Raw genomic sequence first — 22,721 nt, 5'->3', positions numbered from 1 at the left:
GTGCGGGCAACAAGATGCCGGGTAATTGAGCCCGGCGCCGCGCCAGCCGACTACCGCCCCTCCGTCCGCGCAGCAGAGCTCACTGTCCCGTGCGAGGCGGAGCGGGCTAAGCGCTTTATGTGAGGATTTGGTTAATGCGAGAGACCGGCCGTCGGTGACGCCGCCCGCCGCCCCATACTCGATCACAATTCACAATAAAAATCACCAATTTGACAGTCGTGCAAATGAAGGATGCCAATGCGAATATCGGATTAAGAATTTAGCACACGCAAAATAGCTCTACCTTTTTGTTTGTGCTCGAATAAGAATGTTGCATGCTTAATAATGTTGTAGTCAGTATTATATTTAGTAACTAGTACCATAGTAACCTAAGCGCAGAGAACCCCGGCAGCGCTGGTTTTAGGTTTACAGTGTAGGGTGAAGTTTACCCGCGCGGTCCCCACGCTCCCGGCTGCGGGGATAATATGATGCATTACGGTAATTAATTCCATCATTATTACATAGTGAATACGAGATGAAACTTTTGCTACTTTATCAGATACCTCGTCGTTCATGCTCGTACCCTGCTTACTCAAATTTAACGAAGCATTCTCGAATCTCGGTCTGGATCAACTTAAGTTAAGCTTGCCTTAAACTTGGGGGTTAAAGAAATATAATAACAAAAACTATTCACAACCTAAGAGCGAAATTGTAAACAACTGGTTGTTAGCCAGCAACAGCAGTAAGCACTAAGCGGTGACGACCCCCGTGTTGAACCCCGTCTCGGCGCGGTGCTAACGACGTACTCGATCGCGGTCCTCGACAGAAGGGAAACAAACAAATTGCTCCGCGAATGTAAGCTGTCTTTTGTTTATTTATTACGCGAATTATCCGCGTCTCCCCGCAGCGCTGCTCAGTGCTCGGTCGCGCTCGCCGCCAGCGCCGGATGGTAATTGACTTGTTCCGTGCTGCTGCGAATTTTAATTGGATCCGAACTCGGAGCGTTCCCTTCAATTTTGTCGGTACACGGTACACTGGGAATCTGCTCGCGACTCTTTGTATCATAACAATAACCCGTCAAGCCGGAACGAAATTACTGATGTGAACTTTGTCTCTGTTTTATTGTGCAGTTTAATTTGCCACTCGCACTCATTATTGTAATTTGTATCTCTAGATATTTGTATCTTGTGCTCGTACATTATTATTACGAATCAACGGTTAAACGTATAATGAATGTTAAAACTGAGAATCTCTCCATTGTCGTCAGGTGCTGCGCCATGTGGCGGTAGTGCGCGGTGCGGTGGGCATGTCGCGCGGGTAAGGAGCGGCGCGGTGCTGCGATGCGGCGGTAGCGGCGGCCCCCGCCAGCATGGCCGACGACAACACCATCATCGAGGGCACCGTCAAGTTCCGCGACGGGAAGAAGGTGGGCATCAAGCATTAACTGACTAGTCGCTACACAATTTAAGGTCAACGAACTTTGCGTGTTTCAAAATTTATATTTTGTACTATTTTTATTCAATATTGGTTCTGCCTGAACTTTACATTATGGTAGGAAACAATATTATGCAAATACGACAGATCTTCTGTCCTGTGTACCCACTACCCACTACCCTATTAATTGTAAAGTTCTTCAAGAAAGACAAAGATGACGCCGTTTGTGTTTTTTTAAGACGAAACGTTTTAGTTAAACGTTTGTTTTACATTCGTACACACATTCGTACGTCAGCGGGCTACATACGGACTCTGTGTTTGAGACTAAGTTAATATTTAATCGCTACGTACATATTTACCTTGGATTCGAGGCGTACAATAAAAAACGCAAATCCGTCCTAACATATTAACTCAAGAGTCAAGATCAACATGTGACTTGTGAGGTCGTTATCTGATAGCATTATCAGTGTTAACAGTTCTACTTCCGAGTTACGGCAGGTGTTGAATGTTGTTTGTTGTTGCAGTGGAAGTCGCGGTGGTGCGTCATGCGAAAGCTGTCCCCAGTCGCAGGTGAGCATGTACGATGTAGCATCAGATAAGTTGATTCATAGGCCGATGGCGGACTCACGTCATTTGATCGGGTTTTGATTGAATTCAATGTCAGTTGTGATGTGTCGACTGGGTTTGAAATGACGTGACTAAATTAAGGAGGTCCACCATCTGTCCATGAATTAACTTTTCTGATTGTAAATAACACATAATACATAACATAGTGCAACATATTATTACTTAAAAGTAACTAAACTCAGGGACAAATTTTCATTGACCTATCTTCACACGCGTACGACGTCACAGTAAAGCGTGAAAACTTCTGAAGTGTAGTATAGACTACTAGTTACTACTACAAATTCTATAGTTTAATAGCTGAATATTTATCTGTATCGACAAAACTTTACGTTTAAATATCACATACTTATACACAATATACAGTACGCAATACGTTTCGTCAGCTTTATCGCAATAAAACAGCTCGTCTCAATATTTGCCTCCGTTGTGTTGATGTAGTTTACCCTTCGGTAAAGATATTCAATAATGCGAGCCCAAAGAACCGGCAAAATATTTTGTATATGGACTTTTCCGATAACTTTCCTTTGAGAGTCTCAGAGATGTTAAATAGAACGTAGCGCGTTCCTAGAGTGCTTAGTCCCTTAAAAATACAAACACGGTGTAAAATAAAAGAGCTAAGCCCGCCTGTACTCTGTTGTATCGGCGGGGCGGCGGCGGGGCGGAGTTATCTGTTCGCTGGAATTTGATTTAACGTCCATTGACTTTTTAAAGTCGTTAATGCGAAACAATTCGGAGCGAAACTCAATTGTGCATAATGTTAAAATGTAAAGCGGATCGTCCCGAGCCCCGATTAATTTGAATGTAGCGCATGAATTGTCGATCGTGGCGACGCGCGACGCGGTGTTAGCTCGTCAGATGCGAGTGTCGAGTGTCCGAGTTGCGTCGTGCCGCGTCGTGGCGCGTCATGTAGTGATGTAGCATCGTGCCGCCGCGCTACGCCGGGCGGGGCGTTCGGGCGGCGGTCGCGACTCTCGATGTCATTAATACGCACCGTGCAGCGCATTATGCTCGGCCGTGCGTGATACCATCTGATCCACTCAATATTTTATACACCCACAATGTATATAATATGCCTCTGTTTAAACTATGGACAGCAAATCAAATTCACTACATTGCAAAACTACTTATTTACCATATTACATTGCAAAAACTTTAAATGTAGATTGACGACCACACGAATACGAAATGTTATCACTTATCAGTTATCGCTTATCAGGTATCACTATTCCCACTTCTTAAGTAGGATTACGACGGATTATTTTTGGCGACATCGTATATTTTAGATTGTAGAGAACGATAGTTTTATGTACCTGAACGTTTTAAAATATGTGAGTGCTCCTCTGCTGCTCCCAGTAGCCCCCAGTCCCCGTATTGTCGACATGTAGTTAGCGCGGCCGTGCTGGCTGTAATTTACACGCGATTGAGTGCCCACTGTCCAGTAAACCTGCCTAAGCCTGAAACCTATGTATTAAGTTGGTTGCTGTTTTTTAAATGTTCGCTCCTAAGTCTTTATAGGATAAAAGCTTGAATTGACGTTTTAAACCTGGACTGACACGGTTACTCTGACTCAGGTGCTTGTCACTTTAATATTTCATACTGATCACTGTATATTGGGGCGAAGTATGGCCCTGCCACACCGTATGTGGGTAATTTAATGAAAATAATACATTTGGTACAATATAACAGGATATTCACTGTCGTTACTGCTGTTAAATTTGAATTGAGAGACAAATATTGGTGAAGAGATTAATAACAAGTTGTATGCATATTGCATATTGTGCTCGTCGCAATCATGAATGGATTTTATTTAATGATCACGCTCGCCCCCGGCCGCAGCTCGCGAAACAACTAATGAAATTGTTTTCTCAACTGCACCTCCAGCTCTGTGATTTTATCCCTGGCAGGACTTTTTTGCCGACGACATAAGGCTCACTCTCGTAGAATTCAAGAAAACCCCGAACGCTGTGTAGCGCCGGTGCCCGCGATGGGGCTGTGAGTGGGCTCTCGATATCCGGGGCGAGGGGTTCGTACCTGGTTGCACTTCACGCCCCAGACAGTACCACCTTATATTAACTCTCACGAGGACACTTGGAAACACAATCAAATGCATCGAAGTTTCGACGTTCTTATATTAAACAATACTTAATCTGGCTTTATTTGAACTTTTTACTATCGTAATGTTTTATCTTTCTATTACGCAATTACCTTTTCTATCGCCCTTTGTGAGTTATGACACCACCCTTATATGTCACAGATGTAACTAATTAACAAATCGCCCCATGCGAGTGTCGCATGAGCGATGTCGCGTCATCCCTCAGTCAAGGTCGGGGCTCGGGGCTGCACTCGCCGCCCGCCGGCGCTTTGTTACCGGAATGAGGGCTCCGGGGTCGGGGGTCATCGGTACGCGCGGGATTCCCCGGGGACACGCGGGGACGGCCGGGGCAAATCAATCGTAACGATAGACGCCTGCCGATGCTGGGACTAAAACATACGTTTTGTTATGCCTACTACAATCTTGTCCGAAATATTTTCCTCGTTTTACCTTATATACCTCTACTACGAAAATCTAGACAAAAATTTAGCCTTTATTTTAACTAAATATTACACTTTTTCTAGCACAAGTACCTGTTCAGCAGTATTTGCTATGCTGTGGGAGATATTAATATTTATTTGGTGTATATGTTACTGTAAACGCTCGAACTTTTATTAGCATACTCGTAGCATACATTTAGTATGCTACGAGTATGCTACCAGGGTCGACTTTACAGCGGTCAAGCTATAACGTAAATCCTAAGATTTACCAACTACATGGTGGTAAAAATTCGTATCGCAAACCTTTTCGGACATTTACCATTAGGAATTGGTAGATCTTAGGTTTTACTAGAAAATCTTAGGATTTACTGCATTTCGAGCTTTTACAGTAACATAATATATAGCGTACGCCTATAAATAAAATCACAACGATTCATTCCCGTTACAATAATTGTCTCGTTGCTCGTTCCTCTTCGAAGTTTGCGCGGAACAATGGCGGGCTTAATCCTGTCAGTATTGTGACACGTCGCACGCGCGACGTCACACACAAACAACAGGTAACGCGCCAATTCATTACGAGGTAATTACGTTCGTTGGTCGCCTGTCGCGGTGTGGGGGGTAGCGAGGGAAGCCAGGGCAGGTGAGGTAATTGCAACCATATAGACAAAAATAAATTGCAAATGACATAATGTTATTATTCGCGGCGTATATTGCGGCATACAGTGAGTACGCGGCGGGTGGCGCACGGCGGCAGACGCGCCGGCCTCACGCTCGCTGACTCCGCGGCTCGAGAGGCACTTTTCATTGCAAAACTTTTATCATTTTTTATTTCTGTACAGAAATATGATACCTATTCGATTTTATTTTCATCGCGCAAGATACTATTATAATATAGTTTTTGTTAGCATATCATTTAACCATCACGAAATTAAACAAAGCTATTCAAAGAGTCCGACAGACAGCGTGTCGGCGTGCTATCGTTAATTGTTATAAGCTCATTACGCGCTGTATCTTTTGATCCGCTGTTAAATCTGACAATAACAGTGACACTGCATAATACGCAACATGACATGCGACAGTACGAATTGAGGTTTCAATTTGATTTGAAACCACAGTATCTGTACCATGTCCTGCAATCACATTTTAACCGACTTTTTGGAAGTCGGTTAAAAATGTGGGAGGAGGAGATGGTGTGTTCGGCTGTGGATATTTATATATATTTTTTTTGTATATTCAACGATTACTCCGCCGTTTGTGAACCGATTTTCAAAATTTTTAATTTGTTTTACTTCAATTTGGTACCATATTCACAAAAAAGGTGATCTGATGATGGGATCCATGAGTAATCGAGGGAACTCCTCAAAATTTATATGGAAACATAATATGGTGATTTTGGTTTTATGAGAAGCATGCTAAGCATATGCTACCAAAACGCAAGATACACCACCACCAAGATATACTATGGTTCCGACTTCCGAAGATACTAAGAGAACTCCGGATTCCTTATAGATACAAGTTTGGGGGTTTAGGCGCTGTTTTAAGAACTGAAAGCATAATATGCTACTATGCAAATTACATTCATCATCATCATCATTACCAAGTCAGGGTCACCAATGTCACAAGTCACAACTCACATGGTTGTATAATGTATACGGATACAATATGCCCCCACAACACCATAATTATATCATCAGTTATCCTTATTTATTTGGTATTTTTCATAGCGACTTTAATAAAAAATTAATGTAAAATAAATATTTCAAGTTCTAAGCGACTTATGTACCATAAAATTGAACGTAAGTAACAAATTCAACCTTAACTCCAGAGCAAGGCACACATTTTACATTACAAAATGTAAAATGTTCTCGTCGCACATGTTACAATAAGCTGTCAACAGACACTTCAACTGAATAAAAATTACAATGTTGGCGACAACGTCGACGGCGCCAAAACGAAAGTTGAATGAAAGAAGATGAGGAAAATTGAAGATGAAAGTGCACAGTGTGGACACTGGACATAGCTAATCTACATCGTAATAGGAATAAGAAACACAATCATATTTATGAGTAAAAAATACTTCGTACTTTAATGTATTTTTATTTATTAACACGATTTTGTTTGTTATTACTATACAAATACAGATCGGATTCAAGTTTATACAATAATTGTTAAATTACCTAGCACGTGTTTACTGTTCACTTCGATTTTTTTTAAATGTATTGTTTAAAATTATTTAAGTACCTAATATATTGTGAGTACGTGTGACTCTTAACAAATAGTAATAAGAAAGATACGTAGAATATTAAATATACGCGATGGTTTACTAGGTAACTAAAAGAGTGAAATTATTATTTTTAACAAAAAATTAAAACCGACTTCCAAGGTAAAAACAATAATTACATCCTTATAATATGAACTAAAAAGTGTTAAATAATTTTTCCTGTCTAATAGTGCCTTTTTCCGAACCTCAACTATTTCTGTACTCAATCTTCATAATTTTGAAGTCGGTGCCAGTTCCAAAAGTTTTAAATATTCTGTCAGAAAACTGAAGATTCAGCTATCTGGTACCGACTTCAAAATGATGAAGATTAAGTACAGAAATAGTTGAGGTTTAGCTGAATTCGGAAAAAGGCACTATTAGCACAGAATATATATTAGTATTACCAACTATTAGATAGGAAAAAATATTTAATACTTTTTAGTTCATATTATAAGGATGTTATTATTGTTTTTACCTTGGAAGTCGGTTTTAATTTTTTGTTAATAATTAGAGTATATTGAAATATACTCTAATTAAAATGTGACACATACTAGTTTACATATAACACGTATTACGTAGAGACGACAATAGTGTCGCAAGCTGCTAATATATTATCATCCTACCCACACTGTATTCACGTCTTGTGCCAGTTGCAACAGTTTGTCAACCGCCACGGCCGTGTGTAGCGCTGAGCGCAGCGACTAATGTCAGCATTAAAATAAAAAATTATGCCACTGCGGCGGTACTTCAGTAGTAACATTTATAATTCAGCATCCACAACAGTCCACAGCGCAGATACTTTACAGCAGGAAACTGTAATATACGACGCCCCGCCGGCTCTGAATCATCGTGACGCGCTTCTGCTTTCATGAGCAGTAAAAATGTATGATAACATTTATGATTTTTGCTGCGATATAATTTCTAGTTAAAGTCTACATTCCACGTAGTCAATCGCATTAATCGAGAGCCGGCTATCAATCAATCCCGTCCCGCTGGGCCGCCGCACGCCGGCCGCACGCCACCCGCGCGCCAGCCGGGCGTCCTCGTGCGCTAACGAGCGCGCTGCGGGCTCTCCGCCGGGGTCGGCCATGTGTAGCGTCGTGCGTGCATCGTGTAACATTATTTGCCGTACTAATTGGACTGAATCCCTCTCCCGCCGCCGTCGCTGTCGACCGGTCCGTTCGTCCGACGCAGGTGTCGAAAACTTAATGCAAATATTAAATAATTAATTAATGATTATGCGTGTCGACTATTGTGCGGTGAAATTGCACGTTTTAGTTTAATTTCAACATGACGCGTCTCGGTTTGACGGCGCGGCGAGGCGGAATCGCGCGTATGGATTATGAGCTTTTGTTTGCTGTCAATAATGTTTAAGCTCTCTGACTGCTTTTAAGTATATTACTATGCCGAGGATTCATAGCTTTTACTACTTTCAGTTAACCTACCGAAATAACCTCTCTCTAACCTCTGTCTGCCTGCGGTAGCGAATATGTTCTGTAGTGTAATAATAAAGCAGGAAGTAAGTATTTCATTTCCCTGTTGAACCGTGCTTATTGATTTCCGCTCGAGAGCTTAACAAGACAATAAAGATAATAAGAGTAGACGAAATGATAAGAATAAGGGTTATCAATTATCATTTGATCGCGGCTGAACCATTACTTGGACAAAAACAATCTCGGCCCATCGCCGCAATCGGAGGGGCCCAGTAAGATGGTGGTTTCATCGACTGGCCGAGAGGGAACTACATATTATTATCTCGAAGTTGGGTACTATTGGCTCCTATCTCCGCTCGGGTTCTTATTAGTTGCGAATTGCGGCGGAAACTTTGATCATTGCGTTGTTTACTCGGCCGGGCCGGGCACACCGTGTGTCCGAACTACCGGGGACACGGTGAGCCGGGCAACTCGGGCGTGTAAATAAATAAGTAAATGTTTGTCGACCGCTTACACCTCACACCGCATCATTCGGACAGAAAATAAATACGCATCCGAAAGTAGACCAGGCACAGGTTACAAAATACAACGAAATCCAAAGTCGTCAAATTAAAAAGTAGAGACTTGTAATTTTGTAGAAAACATAATTTTCAAATTGTATATTCACAGTGATTTCCTTCCTGGAATAAGAAAGGTGCAATTTCCAAGCGCCGCCAACTCGCGAGTAATCCTTAGAGCTCGCGAGTGTTATTACTTACAAGTTACAGCCCGCAGGCTGCGGCGGGTGACATGCCAGTTACTGTAACGAGCGAGTCGCTGGCGCCAGTGGCCGCCGCCGAGCGGCGAGCACAGCCGACGTTCCACATCATAAATTCTTATTGTATCGTCGTTAACTCGTCTGAAAAATCACTTTACGACTATGCAGATCGCTCGCCAATAAAAGTTGTTTAATTTTTGTTCTGCAGAATTTATGTTCGACGAAAAACTCATTTCGCATTCCCTTTGAGTGGGGCGCTCCACTTTAAAAATTATATTTTAAAATGCGCGAGCTTCCTCCGGCGATGCTATCGATTGCACCGGGGAGGGCAGCGTGAGGTCTCGCGGAAGCGCGGCGGCGCGACACGGCACCGGACACGCCGTCACCGCGTTTACGAGCGTCGTAAACGGGGATGGCCGGCCGTAGAACACCAGGCAATAGACGACAGTAGCCGGCAATACGCTTCGGCAACAATGTTTATTCAATACGGGGTTTATAGTCCACTCGCGCCGAGTGACGGTCGCCCGGGGGGTCGGGAGCCTTCGGACGTCGGTCATAAACACGACACTAACTACCACCATGTTTATTCATCCACTCCGTATAAATCAAACGTGATGAGAGCGGTCGCTTAAGGATAGAGGATGCCGCCAGTCGCTACCATAATATAATAAATCACTGTTTAGAGTTTTCAAGTCGCAAGCCCGCCCACAGGCTTCTAGTACCCTCAGCCTCAGCAACACATTGCGAGAGTTATTTCTCCTGCAAAGCGGCGGTATCTCTTAAGACAAAATCGTGCCGAAGCACGGCTTTCCCCTAGTACTCTACTCTCAGTAATTTCATAATATATTCGATCCCAGTTGCATCACGGCGGTGCTCGCTGGAGTGATTATCTCCGACGTGATTACTTATTCACAACTGCGGAGAACTGTAGACTGTTCAGTGTAGTACAGAGCAACTGTGGACTATAATAGTATACGTTGTAACTATTTAGTAATATTATGTGCAGTTCTTATAACTTAAATGAAGACGTGAGTGGAAGAATCGAACAAGTAACATTTCGTAATATACGGACAATAACTCATTTTTTCCCTAATTATTTTAATAAAACTTGTAAGTTATTTACTACATAACCTAGCTAATGTATCTGGCTACATATATAATCCTTAATATTTTTTATATTTTAAATAATTTTTCCGGCCCTAAAGCCTCCATTTAAGCAAAAAAACGGGAAATTTAATTATGTTACTTACCTTATTCTTTCACTCACGTTTTGAAATATATTATAAGTTCAAACATAAGTAATTTGAAAGCTCTCACTCCAACGGGAGTGCTATAACAGCTCTACCTTTGATCGGTCTATATTATAGCACCCTTTGTTGTTTACTTTCAATCAATTTCTGTCAGCCGGGGGCGACAATAGATACCGATCTCTTTATTGCCGACGAATATTTGATGCTTATCATTTTACCCCTACGAAATGTATGTTAAACTGGTCATCGGCGATATGTCATAATCTAAACTCTACAACAAAACCGGTCGCTGCGATAACGCGGCCGAGACCATCCGCGTCGAGTGAAATATAATTACAAATCTGAGAGGGAATTTCTCAGTAAACCCCTAAGCCCCGAAGATTATTTAGGCTTACGGCATTACTGTCTAGTTGTTTACTGAGGAGCTTTGCTAAATAAACATTAGCACGGAGTTCTCTAAATGTATTAAATGTTTAACGTCGAGAATTACATCGAGAACTACTACAAACTTTATATTTTAATGTAAGTGATTGTTTTACTTATTGTTCTGTGGTTTTACGACTGCGAGCTGCCGTGTACAAAATCATTGAACCACGTCGAGATACAGCATCCATTTCCAGAGCTTTTGTTTTTAGCTGCGATAAGATAGCTCGAATAGCCCAACTATTTACAAATAAATTCCATCAGATAACTTTAGCAGTAGCTATTATAGTTTAATTAATATTTGGGCGGCCTAGCCTATTATGATCATTTCGTAAATTCAACCACGGATTACTAAAAAGTCACTCACGTAATTTATATTTTGTACTGTCAGAGCTCCGCTTTGGTATGAATGGGACTGCTATTCCATATTTGCTAGTCAACGAGGTACGAAGTTGTTAAGACTTAAGGCGAGTGTGTGAACTGTGAACAGGGAAGGCACTGGTAAGGTTAACATAATATTAATATAAATAATAAAGAACGACGAAATGTTGTTTAGGGAGACTCAGACTCGATCGCACAAAAAGTCTGTCGTCTGCGATCTCCCTTAAACTTCCACAATAAAATATAATTATATACTCTTCTCGGCGGGGGCACTATAGGCGGTCGAATAATAGTTTTATTATCCGTAGAAGGTTTAAACCGACTTGTAACGTTACGGTGTCACTTGCTACCAGATCTCGCTCCTCGACGTTTGCTAATAGCGATATGCTAATTGGTGATATTCCAAACCACTTTGTTACTAGTCAGTACTCGTTTTACGACATGTCAGTATAGCAACGCGCCAGTGCCGTGCCTCGTTATAGTACAAGTGTGATTTTTTGTAGCAGCCACTAATTGGCTTATCTTTGTGAAGTTTTTTCCGACGAAGCGACGTGGACGTAAAGGCAACACAGGATCATGTCTAATGAGCAAACATAAACGAGAAAACAAGCTGGTAGATCGCCTGATAAGTACTTGGCTCTCTTCGGTCACCAGCCCGCGATGCGTGTAAAGTCGACAAGGCTAAGATCCTAAGGCTATTTTTTGGTGCGATAAAGACACGCGTATATTTTTGTAACCTTTACCGTATTTCAATTTTCAACCACATAAGCTGCTAGTGTTTATACTGCTGCATTAATATTGCAAACACTATAATATTACCTGTCAGAGAATGCATCTGTTAACGTTCACGTAATTGCTAGGTAATTGTGAAGTGAGCGGTAAATGTTTCTGGGAGCAGCCGTAAGTAGCGCATGAATATTATAGCGGGTGTTGCCGCCGCGCCGCCGCCCGCCGGCGACCGTGCACACCCTGTATAGTGTATATGTCGTGCTCTGCTCCACGCCGCGCACGGGGCCGGGGTGCTCCCGGAGCGAACAATAACAACCTGAATACATTATTACGGGATGTGTGCCGCGCGAAATATTACCTCGCAGGCAACCTGCTAATAAAATATGCCCGAAACTAGAACATGATTTTTATCCAGTAACAACACTTACGACCGCACTCAGAGATGATTAAATGTCAATATAATTAAAGTGTTTGACAACTACCCTATGGAGATGCTGTAATTTACCGTTTTAGAGTCTTATTAACTCATAATTTAAAAGATACTTAATTATATTATTAAAAATACCTGAGCATAATCTTCAGCATATTATGAACATTTCCTTTCTCTGTTATCTCTAAATAGTATAAAACAAAGTCGCTTTCCGCTGTCTGTATGTATGTGTGTATGTATGCTTAGATCTTTAAAACTACTCAACGGATTTTGATGCGGTTTTTTTTAATAGATTGAGTGTTTCAAGAGGAAGGTTTATATGTATAACATATGCATAATATGGTAGAGAAACACTGATAATTTTAGAGGTTTCTAATGTTATGTCGTAAATAAATTCATTTTTTTGCGTTTATATTGCAAACGCTGGCTAAACCCTACGAGATAGATCAAAATAATGAACTACAGTATTGTACACCTTAATAAGGTAAACAAAAAAGTCCGCGATGGTATATGTCTATTTCTTAGGGATAACTCACAATAGCCATTTTTGTTCTTTACTTTTTACGAAAAATAATGGCTTATTTACGAAGCGATTTTAACAATTTACAATATTAACCCTTATCCAAATAAACATGTTTGGAAGCTAAGACATTAAATGTAGATTATAATTGTCTTTTACACTATACAATTTCGATCAATACTTTAGAAGGCCGAGGGACATAGCGGTTACGGCGGAACCGGCCGGGAGCTCTCATAAGCTTCGGGCTTATGTTATTGTAGTAGATAGTGTATTTCGTCATTGTGTGGTTGTGCAGACGGTAACGCAGAGGAGCAACCACAGCGCTTTCTTTCAGATATTCATTGTTTCTGGTTCTTTGGTTTCTGAATTGTCGATAAAAATATATTTGACTTGGTTAGAAAAACGGACTTTTGTTTTTGCTTTGCGATTGGGTTATTTGTTGCTTTGTGGGTATTACTATACGATCATGCCTGGAAGACGTCGTCGTTCGAACATAGGTCGTAGTACAGTGAATGCCAAAAGAGCACGTTCAGCAAGAGATGAAGAATCGTCAACGGAACGTGAGACTCGCCTCAGCCAGAATAGTGATAGAAATCGGGTACAGAGAGAAAGAGAATCGTCTGTAGAGCGTGAGGCTCGCCTCAGTCGAAAAATGATAGAATTCGGATACAGAGAGAAAGAGAATCGTCTGTAGAGCATGAGGCTCGCCTCAGTCGGAAAAATGATAGAATTCGGATACAGGGAGAAAGAGAATCGTCTGTAGAGCGTGAGGCTCGCCTCAGCCAGAATAGTGATAGAAATCGAATACAGAGAGAAAGAGAATCGTCTGTAGAGCGTGAGGCTCGCCTCAGCCAGAATAGTGAGAGAAATCGAATACAGAGAGAAAGAGAATCATCTGTAGAGTGTGAGGCTCGCCTCAGCCAGGATAGGGATAGGCATCGAATACAGAGAGCAAGAAAATCATCCGCACAGACACATAGCAACACCGAACAAAACGAACAACCAAACAGCCACAGACCCGAGAGGGTAACTAATTCATGGGTAAATAAAGAAAATTCTGACAATTTTTGCGAAACTTTTATCGTTTACGCAGCACAATAGGAAAAATCACCCGATTTTGAAACATTCTTCATTGGTGCTCCGCTTCTATTGGTCTTAGCGTGATAATATATTATAGGCTACATCCTACTAATATTGTAAAGGCGAAAGTTTGTTTGGATGTATGGATGTGTGGATGTATGGATGTTTGTTACTCTTTCACGCAAAAACTACTGAACGGATTTTAATGAAACTTTACAATAATATAGCTTATACATCAGAATAACACATAGGCTATAATTTTAACCGACTTTCAAAATGGGGGAGGTGTTATGTTCGTTTTCTTATATTCAACGATTACTCCGCCGTATGTTACCCGATTTTTATATTCACAAAAGTGGTGATCTGATGAAGGATCCATAAGTAATCGAGGGAACTCCTCAAAACTTATAGGGAAACGTGTGGTGACTTCGGTTTCGTGAGAAGTATTCTAAGCATATGCTACCAACAAGTAAGATTTTGCACCGAGATATACCTGGTATACCGTGGTTCGGAAGGTGCTGAGAGAACTCCTGATTCTTTATAGATACAAGTTTGGGAGTTTCGGCGTTGTTTTAAGAACAGGAACCATATGCTACTATGCAAATTACATTCATCATCATCATCATCACTACCATATTATACCATTTCATAGTCTTTTAGATCGAGACTCGAGTTTGTCAAGCGATAATTAAAAAAAAATCTTTATTTTATTTCTAAAAATAGATTGACGACCTCTGTGGCTCAGTGGTGAGCGCGTTGGTAGCTCAAGCCGGAGGTTGCGGGTTCAAATCCCGCCGACGGAACAAAAAGTTTCCCAAAGTTCCTGGGTCATGGATGTGTATTAAATATGTGTATCATATAATAAAAATCTTAAATATATGTATAGTATAAAAGTATTAAATATATTTCCGTTGTCTGGTACCTGTAACACAAGTCCATCAGGTACTTACCACGGGGCCAGACTGACGTGGTGTGAAGCGTCCATAGATAAAAAAAATCTATACCTACCTAATATAATAACATTGAAGAGTATGTTTGCTTGAACGCGTCAATCTCAGGAACTACAGGTCCGATTTAAAAACTTATCTCAGTGTTAGATTGATCATTTATCGAGTAAGACTATATATAGGCTATATTATATAATATATTATCACGCTAAGACTAATACGACCGAAGAAACTCAGGAAAATGCGGGACAAACCGGGAAAATATTTTTTATGGGAAAATGTACGGTTTCTGTAAAATTCCTAATTTACGCGGGCGAAGCCGCGCGGGACATCTAGTTAATTTACTATTTTTGTTAATTATACTCATGATATCAGCTTCCACAGTAATAGCAATTTATTTAAATAGCAATCTATATATTAATACGTGAGAGAAAAACTTTGTAACCCTTTTTACGAAAAATGGGTAAACGTAGGTGCATGAAATTTCGCACAGTTATAGTTTATATGGTGAAGGAGTGCATCGAGCTAATATTATTTTAAAATAATGCTTTTATCATATATATTTTTAACAAATAAAACGTTACACACACTACGACACTACTACTAGGACAAATGACAGATTTTTGAGTGACAAGCCTATACGAGTACATACGAATTATACTCTTTTATTTATGGTTGAAGTCTGTTAACAACAAGTTGACAAATTGAAAATGGATTATTGTTTTTTTTTTATTTAATTTTAGATACTATTAGACAATGCTTAAACGGCCAGTCTGAGATCAGCTGAGTCCCAGAGACAAGAATTGATAAAAACTATGATGAAGTCAATATTTTTTACAAAATATAGGTAGTAGTCCTAATGTCGTTGCAAGTAAGGTCGAATTTCGACCATTGGGCGAACTCTAGTTTATTTAAATTCAAGCATCATGCATACATTCAGTATTTCCCTAGTATTTACTAATTACGTTTATTTGAAACACACGCCAATAGATCGACAATTTAATTAGATACTTGTTATACGTATTCGCCGTTTGAATTTTTTAGGTCAATTTTGAAGTCAAATAAGTAAAAAAAAGGGTTTTGGTGCGATCTCGGCAACGCAGCAAATGTCAAGGTCGTTTGCTCAGGGGAAGGCCTTAATATTTTATGTCAAATTCTTTATTTAATTATAGCTACGTAATTACTTTTCGTCTGTGAGTGCCGCAGTTATGTAATGTATAATATTGTGATGTAAAAGGCATCAAAAGACTCATTCTGTTTGTTCACTCGTTAAACAGTGTGAGTTTAGTTTGTGAAGTGCCGTTTACGGCGGAGGGGTGAACTGTAAAGTTTCACAATGACTATTCTGTCTGCTGTCTAGTGAACGCGGAGTCATTTTTTCATTCTCGCACATAAAAGGCGTAGAGTGCTCGGGACACGTAGAGAAGAGAGTCTCTATGGTAGTGCCTGAGGCCCATACCGCCGCAAAAACACACAACATGTGACACTAACACACACACAAAGCATCAGTTTCGGCAAAGGTTCATGTTTTATTAGTAATTATTAGTTACTACCTATGTACTTTTATGGGAATGCTTCCTACATAGCTCAAACGAATCGAATCTATGGAATGCTGCTATTGTATAAAACATGCCTCTCCCAAGAATTCAGTCATTTGTAAAATCGTTACTCGATCTTTCCCCAATAAAAGGCGGTATAGCATTCGCGGTGCGTCAAAGATAACGTCCCCTCGGGGTAGAGGAGGGGAGCGAACCGCCGCGGCGCTTATTTTCGACTCCATAAAACACGGGGAATGTGACGTGTTGCCGGTGCGTGGCGCTATCAGATCCCCCCCCCCCCCCCCCCCCCCCTCCATCCCTCCACACCTGCCACTCCCCCCTCTCCCCCCGCGGCGCCCACACCTCACTGACTCGGCTCAAAGACGGTGTCGAACAAATCGAGTGTCACACGGTCAGATAACAGGCGCGGCAGATCAATTTCGTCCCTTTGTAACTTTATATAGGCTTATTAAATAGTTCCTCCCCAACGTAATTTTCGGGCCCTCGCTACTCGCCAGGACCTAGGTTATTATTAGTGATGGTACTAGTTGCGGGACAACAGGCTTGTATTTAGTATATTCATGTCCTATCGCTTTGCAAAAATCAAACAAACTTTGTAAGTGCCTAACTGCACTACACTACAAGACCTGTTCAAGTCTGCAGTACACTGCTCTCTTGCATGATTTTTGCCTCTTACAAGGTACTATCAGAGAATTTGATTCCTAGGCAGATGGAGGACCTAAGTAATTTGGTCGCGTTACGTCAAACCCATCAGACCGATCACAGCTAACATTGAATTGACATAAGCCGGCCAAATGACGTAGGTCCGTCACCTGTTTATGAATCAGTTTCCTCGATTTTACATACCGCCCCCGAGTGTGTGCAACGGGGTCTAACAGCGTGCGTGTTGCAGACTGCGTGCACGTGCTGGTGTACCGCGACGCGCGCGCGCGCTGGGGCGGGGCCAGCAAGGCGTCGCTCTCCCTGCAGCACTACCTGGGCTGCGAGGCGGGCTTCACGCTCGACAAGCACTCGCACACGCTCGCGCTCATCTGCGCGGACTTCACCGCCGTGCTCGCCTTCGAGACCCGCGAGCGACTCATGCAGTGGCAGGTGAGGAGGCAGCCTCCCGGCGCCGTTAATACCATGATATATAATTAGGCACAATTGTGCACTCTATGTTGGGGGGGTGGCCCCTGATTACCGATGATTTAAATATCGTGAGTGTGTACTAGGTAGTTAGACGACGTTGTGCGTGCAGGTGAAGGTGAGCGCGCAGCTGGGCGAGGCGCGGCAGTACCTGGTGCTGGTGGGAGCTGCGGGGGCGGGGGTGGCGGGAGGGGTGGGGGGTAGGCGGCTGGCGGCCGGGCCCGCGCGCCTGCATCTGCGCGGTCGCCGCCTGGCGCTTACCGCCGGCGTCCCGCCTAAGCTGCTCGGCGTCTGGGAGATCGCGCACCTCCGGTGAGATCCCCCGCAAGTGTACTTTCCTTCAAAATTTTTGTGTAGAAATAATTTGAACCTATAAGCAACGTGTTTAGGCAACAAGAACGAATTTTACATTTTACAGTAAGATTATAGTATGTGTTTTTGTCATGATTGATGTTTACAGTTTCACTGTTTAACATGAATCTTAGTATTGTCTTTAAAATGCTTAATAATGTTCTCCTAATGAAATGAAATACATAAATAAAATAGGCGCTACGGGGTGATCGACGGTCGGTTCTGCTTCGAGGGCGGGTCGCTGTGCGGCAAGGGGGAGGGGCTGCACGTGCTGGTGACGGACCAGGCCGCGGAGATCGCGCGGGACTTCGACCTCGCCTCGCGCGGCCAGCTCTCGCCCAGGAGGCGGGCGTCGGCGAATAGAAACATTTCCGGTACGCTTCGGCTATTATACAAACTTTCGGATCGACCCCCACCGAGCTTCGCCTCATTTAATTAATTTCGCAGGGAGCACGAACTCGCTGAGGAAGCGGGAGCGGTCGTTCGAGGCGGTCGGGGAGCGGGCAGCGCCGCCGTCGGACCTGCGGCTGTACTCGGAGGGGGGCGAGGGCGCGGCGTCGCCCTGCTGGAGCGGCGACCTGGGGCTGGGCGACACGGCGAGCGTGTGCGGGACGGCGGGCGCGGGGGACGGGCCCTGGGGCGGCGTGGCGCTCGAGCGCTGCATGAGCTGCATCTCCAAGCTGGGCGCCCTGTCGCGATCGTCCACGGCGGCCTTGACGCCCGGCGCGCGGCACTTCGCGCCCGCCTGGACGATGGACGCCGTGGACGAGGCGGCCGGCGAGCACCCCTCCCCCGCGCGCGACGACGTGTGCCAGTGCTCGGCCCGCCCACCCGAGCGCCCACCGAAGCCCACGAGGCCGGAGCCGGCCGGGCCGCGGAAGCCCCCCATGCCGCTGCCCATCCGGTCCTTCAGCCACGCGCATCTCTCCTCCATCGGCGAGGACACGGCCAACCTCGGACCTTATGAGAACTACGACGTGCCAAAAATACCATCCGCGGAGGTAAGAAAGAAGGCTTTATTGTTTGTAATATTTTAAGATTGAACTAGCTGTTCCCCCATGATTGGTGTTTTAAGAAATTTCGTGTTGGTCTGTGCCCTGTATTTCAGACTGTTTTATATCTGCATCATTCAATAAACGATATACAATAAAGCCTAATTTATATTAGTAAACTAGACGTGTTTGCATTTCGGAATGAGTTTCATGCATAGGCGGCGTAAGGCGTAGGCGATGTGGGCGACCGCCCACGGCCACACGATCTAAAGGGCCTCGCGCCCCTTAGATCACGAGGTTTTTTTTAAGAATTTACGAGTTTTGATACTCAATTATTCATAAATAAAAAGGTTAAATTTGAGTATCAAACATTCCTTCTCTAAACAAAATATCCGTCCTCTTGCGTCATCCATCAGGGGTCCTCGCAAAATATACTTTAGGCCACGTAATACATATCTTGCCCACATAAAATTTAGGTCTTGCCCCACCACTGGTTTCATGGATGTAGTTGCAGCATGTTTGAAACTACTTTACAGCAGCCTACTAAGTTTACCATGGAAATGGGCAATGTTAAAGAATTTGTTACCAAACTTTTCAAATTTTATATATTTTAAACATCTGTACTACAACGATTTGCATCGCAAAATAAAGCTTTAACATTAACATGTCTTTATGAAAATGCTGTCGTTACTTTTATAAAATTCGTTCCAACACTTAAATTCGGATTTTTTGAAAATCTAACATGTTACATAATATCAATAAAACAACAATGCATTTTTAGGTGGACGGAGAGTACTACGACACGCCAAAGAGACTCAAGGATTGCATGAGTAATGATCTGTTTAAAATTACGAAAAATTCAAATCCAAATACGCTCATACTTAAAAAACCTTGCGGATGCCTGCTCAAGTTCGGCAAGAAACAGAAGCAGCCGACTGTCATAGACACCGACGAGAGTTTCCAGCAGGCCAGCTGCCCCTGCCAGCGGGTCACCGACTGGGCCAACAGCTGGATCAGGCTGCCCTACTGCAAGTCCAACGCCGAAAAGAACGACGATACGGCGCCAAATAAAGAGAATTTAAAACCGAACGCGGACGACGCGAAAGCTCTGTACGCGACTATAGATCTCTCGCGAAAAACGAGGAGAAAAGCGGCTCAGGCCAGCTTCTCGGCGACCGGCAACCCGATGAGCCGGAGCGTCGACTCCGGCAGCGTCGAGATCGACGACGGCCCACTGGCCAACTACGAAAATTTAAGTTTCGCCCTGTCGCTGGAGCACTACGAGAACGCCAAGGATCTCCTGAGAAAGGCTGGCGTGACGCAGGCCGAGCTCGACGCGCTCACCGCCAACCTGCGCCCCGCCCTCGCGCTCGACGGTCTCCAATGCGACGGCGCCGGTGCCTGCGCCGGGTGCGGCCCGCGGGGGAGGAGCTTCAGGGGCAGGAGGTCCGCGACCGACGAGTACCTGCTGATGGAGCCCAACTCGCTGGAGGGCGGCAAGCTGGAGCGGAACAGGACGCTCGCGTCCGGCTACACCCCCATGTCCCCCATCGGCACGTTCGCCTTCCACACGCTCAAGCACCCGGCGAAGAGTCCCGTCGGCCGCCTGCTGGAGGAGAAGTCGGCGAGCAACCCCGCGCTCTGCCGCCCCGACGACCCGCGGGCGGGCGCCGCCGCCGTCGACGCCGTCGAGACGCGAGGGCCGCACGACCGCGCCGAGTACAGAAAGCGGTCGAGCTCGGCGGACTCGTCGCGATTCCTGGAGGATGCGAAGGAGTTCGCCGGCAGCCGCGGCTCGTCCGTGGAGACGCTGCGGGACATCGCGCGCGGGCCGACGCCGTGTGACTGCGCCAAGCACTCGGACGCGGACAGCTCGGGGCCGCCGCCGGCCGGCACGCGCGATTCGTCCAGCTCCAATGACTCGGGCGTGTCGTCGTGGTCGTTGCGCGCGGGCTTCGAGCTGCCGGCGACGACTGCAGCGGCGCGGCGGCGTTACCGCAGCGCGCGCCGCGACGCCTCCCCGCCCCCGGCGCGCCGCGCCCGCTCCACCCCCGCGCACGCCTCGCCCGCGCCCGCCGCGCCGACGCACAATACCACGCACGACCACAAGTGCTGCTCCGCCGAGGCCGAGGTGCCCGTTCTCACCGTCAAACCGTTGCGAGGTTGGTCGAATGACATATTTAACTCTACTCGAGCACTTTTTAACCCCTATTTATTTATATAATATACCCCTATATATTTGTTAAGTTTGTAAACGTATCCACTCGTACTTCCGCCATTTCTCACCACGATCTCGTTCGCAGGAGTGGCGGACACGCACAGCACGTCGTCGGGCACGTCGGACATGTCGGACTACATCGAGACGCTGTCCATCTGCTCGTCGCACTCGTCGTCGGACACGCCCGTCACCATGAGGTATGCATACGACCCGTCGACTATAAGTAAAGTTGCGAACGCGTTTTAAACTCTCGTTCGATACTCCTCCGGAGTAAAAAGCTTTCTCCCGCCTGTTCTTGGACCTTTGCCCAAGTACAGGCCTGACCCGATGTGGTGTGTGCAGGGTGTTGCGGCAGACGACGAGCACGCTGCGGCCGCGCTCGGGCAAGGAGTACCGCCCGCACCCGCACCTCTACACGGACCTGCCCTAGCCGCCCTAGCCGCCCTAGCCACCCGCTCTCGCCCGGCGGACGCCGACTCTCTATAGCAATAGACTTGTGATCGATATTTCAATTTGCCTTTAACTGTCGTTAAAATATATTTATATTTGCAGTGTTTATCGCTAGTAGAATCGAAATTAACGTGTAATTACTAATTAGATGATACTGATGTCACTTCTCGAGTGCGATGCGCGTGCGGCGGCCGACGACGGGACAGAATACAGCTGCAGGGTCTTGAACTTGTGACAATGTACGCAGTACGCGGTACAGTCCCGAGCAAAGTAAAATAGCGTCGAAACTGATCATTATTGAGATTATCATACATCGTCTCTATGTTTAAACTTTAAACACCTTTGTAAGTCCTTTTTATATCTAATAAAATTTTTACAATATTATATTGCCAAAAAGTACTTTCAGATCGTCAAAAAAACTCTTTCCACAAAACAAGTATTAAGGTGTGATGTAACTCGTAGGACGTTCTAATACGTAACTTGAATGTGCTCACTGCTTGCGCCTGTACTGTGCACTGTGCACAGCGGACACTATTCTGTGTTCTGAGTCCGCGTCGTGTTGTCGTATCCGATATCGGATGCGTTACTGTTAATTATTACGGATGATTTTGTATTTTCTAATGAAACATTGATAAAATTGTTTTTATGTACTATATTTATATTGAATCTAATAAAAGCGAAGAATTTTTATCTTTGTTTATCGGCTTAGTGAATTAATGTTAAAAACGATTAAAGAAAAAATCCAAAATAGGTATACAGGGTTGAATCTTGTTTTCGGACGACTTTTCCTCGTAGTCGAAATAATCATCTAAATATATTGCTGCCGTAAGACCTAGGTTAGATCGCTGTAATAGTAATTATACAAACAATCTAGTATTATGAACCAGGCTAATACAAACAATCTAGTATTACGAACCAGGCTAATATAAAACTTTTTCATAATGTAAGAAACTGTAACATAGCGTCAAAACTGTAATTTTAAACGATTTTTCATGAGATCAGCTCAAGAGTATTTTAATTATTCATCTAATGTTAATGAATCTAACAAATACACCACCCAAAACTAAGCATTTAAGCGTAGGTATACTCGTGGTTTTATGGATAACAAATCATTAATCAATATCTCGCTTCATCTGACCTAGTCTGTACTAAAGTAATTTTTAGATGCTAATCATCTGAAACTCATAATAATATGAAGACGTGTTTATTCCTTCCAATTTCTCGTATCTTTGAGTTAATAT

General features: G+C 43.9%; 1 protein-coding gene across 1 annotated transcript in view; it reads left to right on the top strand.

Annotated features, from left to right (window-relative positions):
* The window catches only part of LOC121735695, a 31,439-nt gene extending 9,650 nt beyond the window's left edge, over window positions 1-21,789 (top strand). Inside the window, exons 2-10 of the mRNA XM_042126596.1 lie at window positions 1,247-1,405; window positions 1,938-1,983; window positions 17,234-17,433; window positions 17,582-17,781; window positions 18,016-18,194; window positions 18,268-18,821; window positions 19,594-20,974; window positions 21,116-21,227; window positions 21,373-21,789. Of these exons, the coding sequence (XP_041982530.1) occupies window positions 1,349-1,405; window positions 1,938-1,983; window positions 17,234-17,433; window positions 17,582-17,781; window positions 18,016-18,194; window positions 18,268-18,821; window positions 19,594-20,974; window positions 21,116-21,227; window positions 21,373-21,460 (2,817 nt within the window). The 5' untranslated portion in view covers window positions 1,247-1,348 and the 3' untranslated portion in view covers window positions 21,461-21,789. The remainder of the gene's footprint in view (window positions 1-1,246; window positions 1,406-1,937; window positions 1,984-17,233; window positions 17,434-17,581; window positions 17,782-18,015; window positions 18,195-18,267; window positions 18,822-19,593; window positions 20,975-21,115; window positions 21,228-21,372) is intronic.
* The last annotated feature ends 932 nt before the right edge of the window (window positions 21,790-22,721 follow it).

Source organism: Aricia agestis, chromosome 17 (assembly GCF_905147365.1).
Source record: "Aricia agestis chromosome 17, ilAriAges1.1, whole genome shotgun sequence".
Classification (NCBI taxonomy): domain Eukaryota; kingdom Metazoa; phylum Arthropoda; class Insecta; order Lepidoptera; family Lycaenidae; genus Aricia; species Aricia agestis.
Note: the sequence above shows the minus strand (reverse complement) of the source record. Positions and strands in the feature narration are given on the sequence as shown.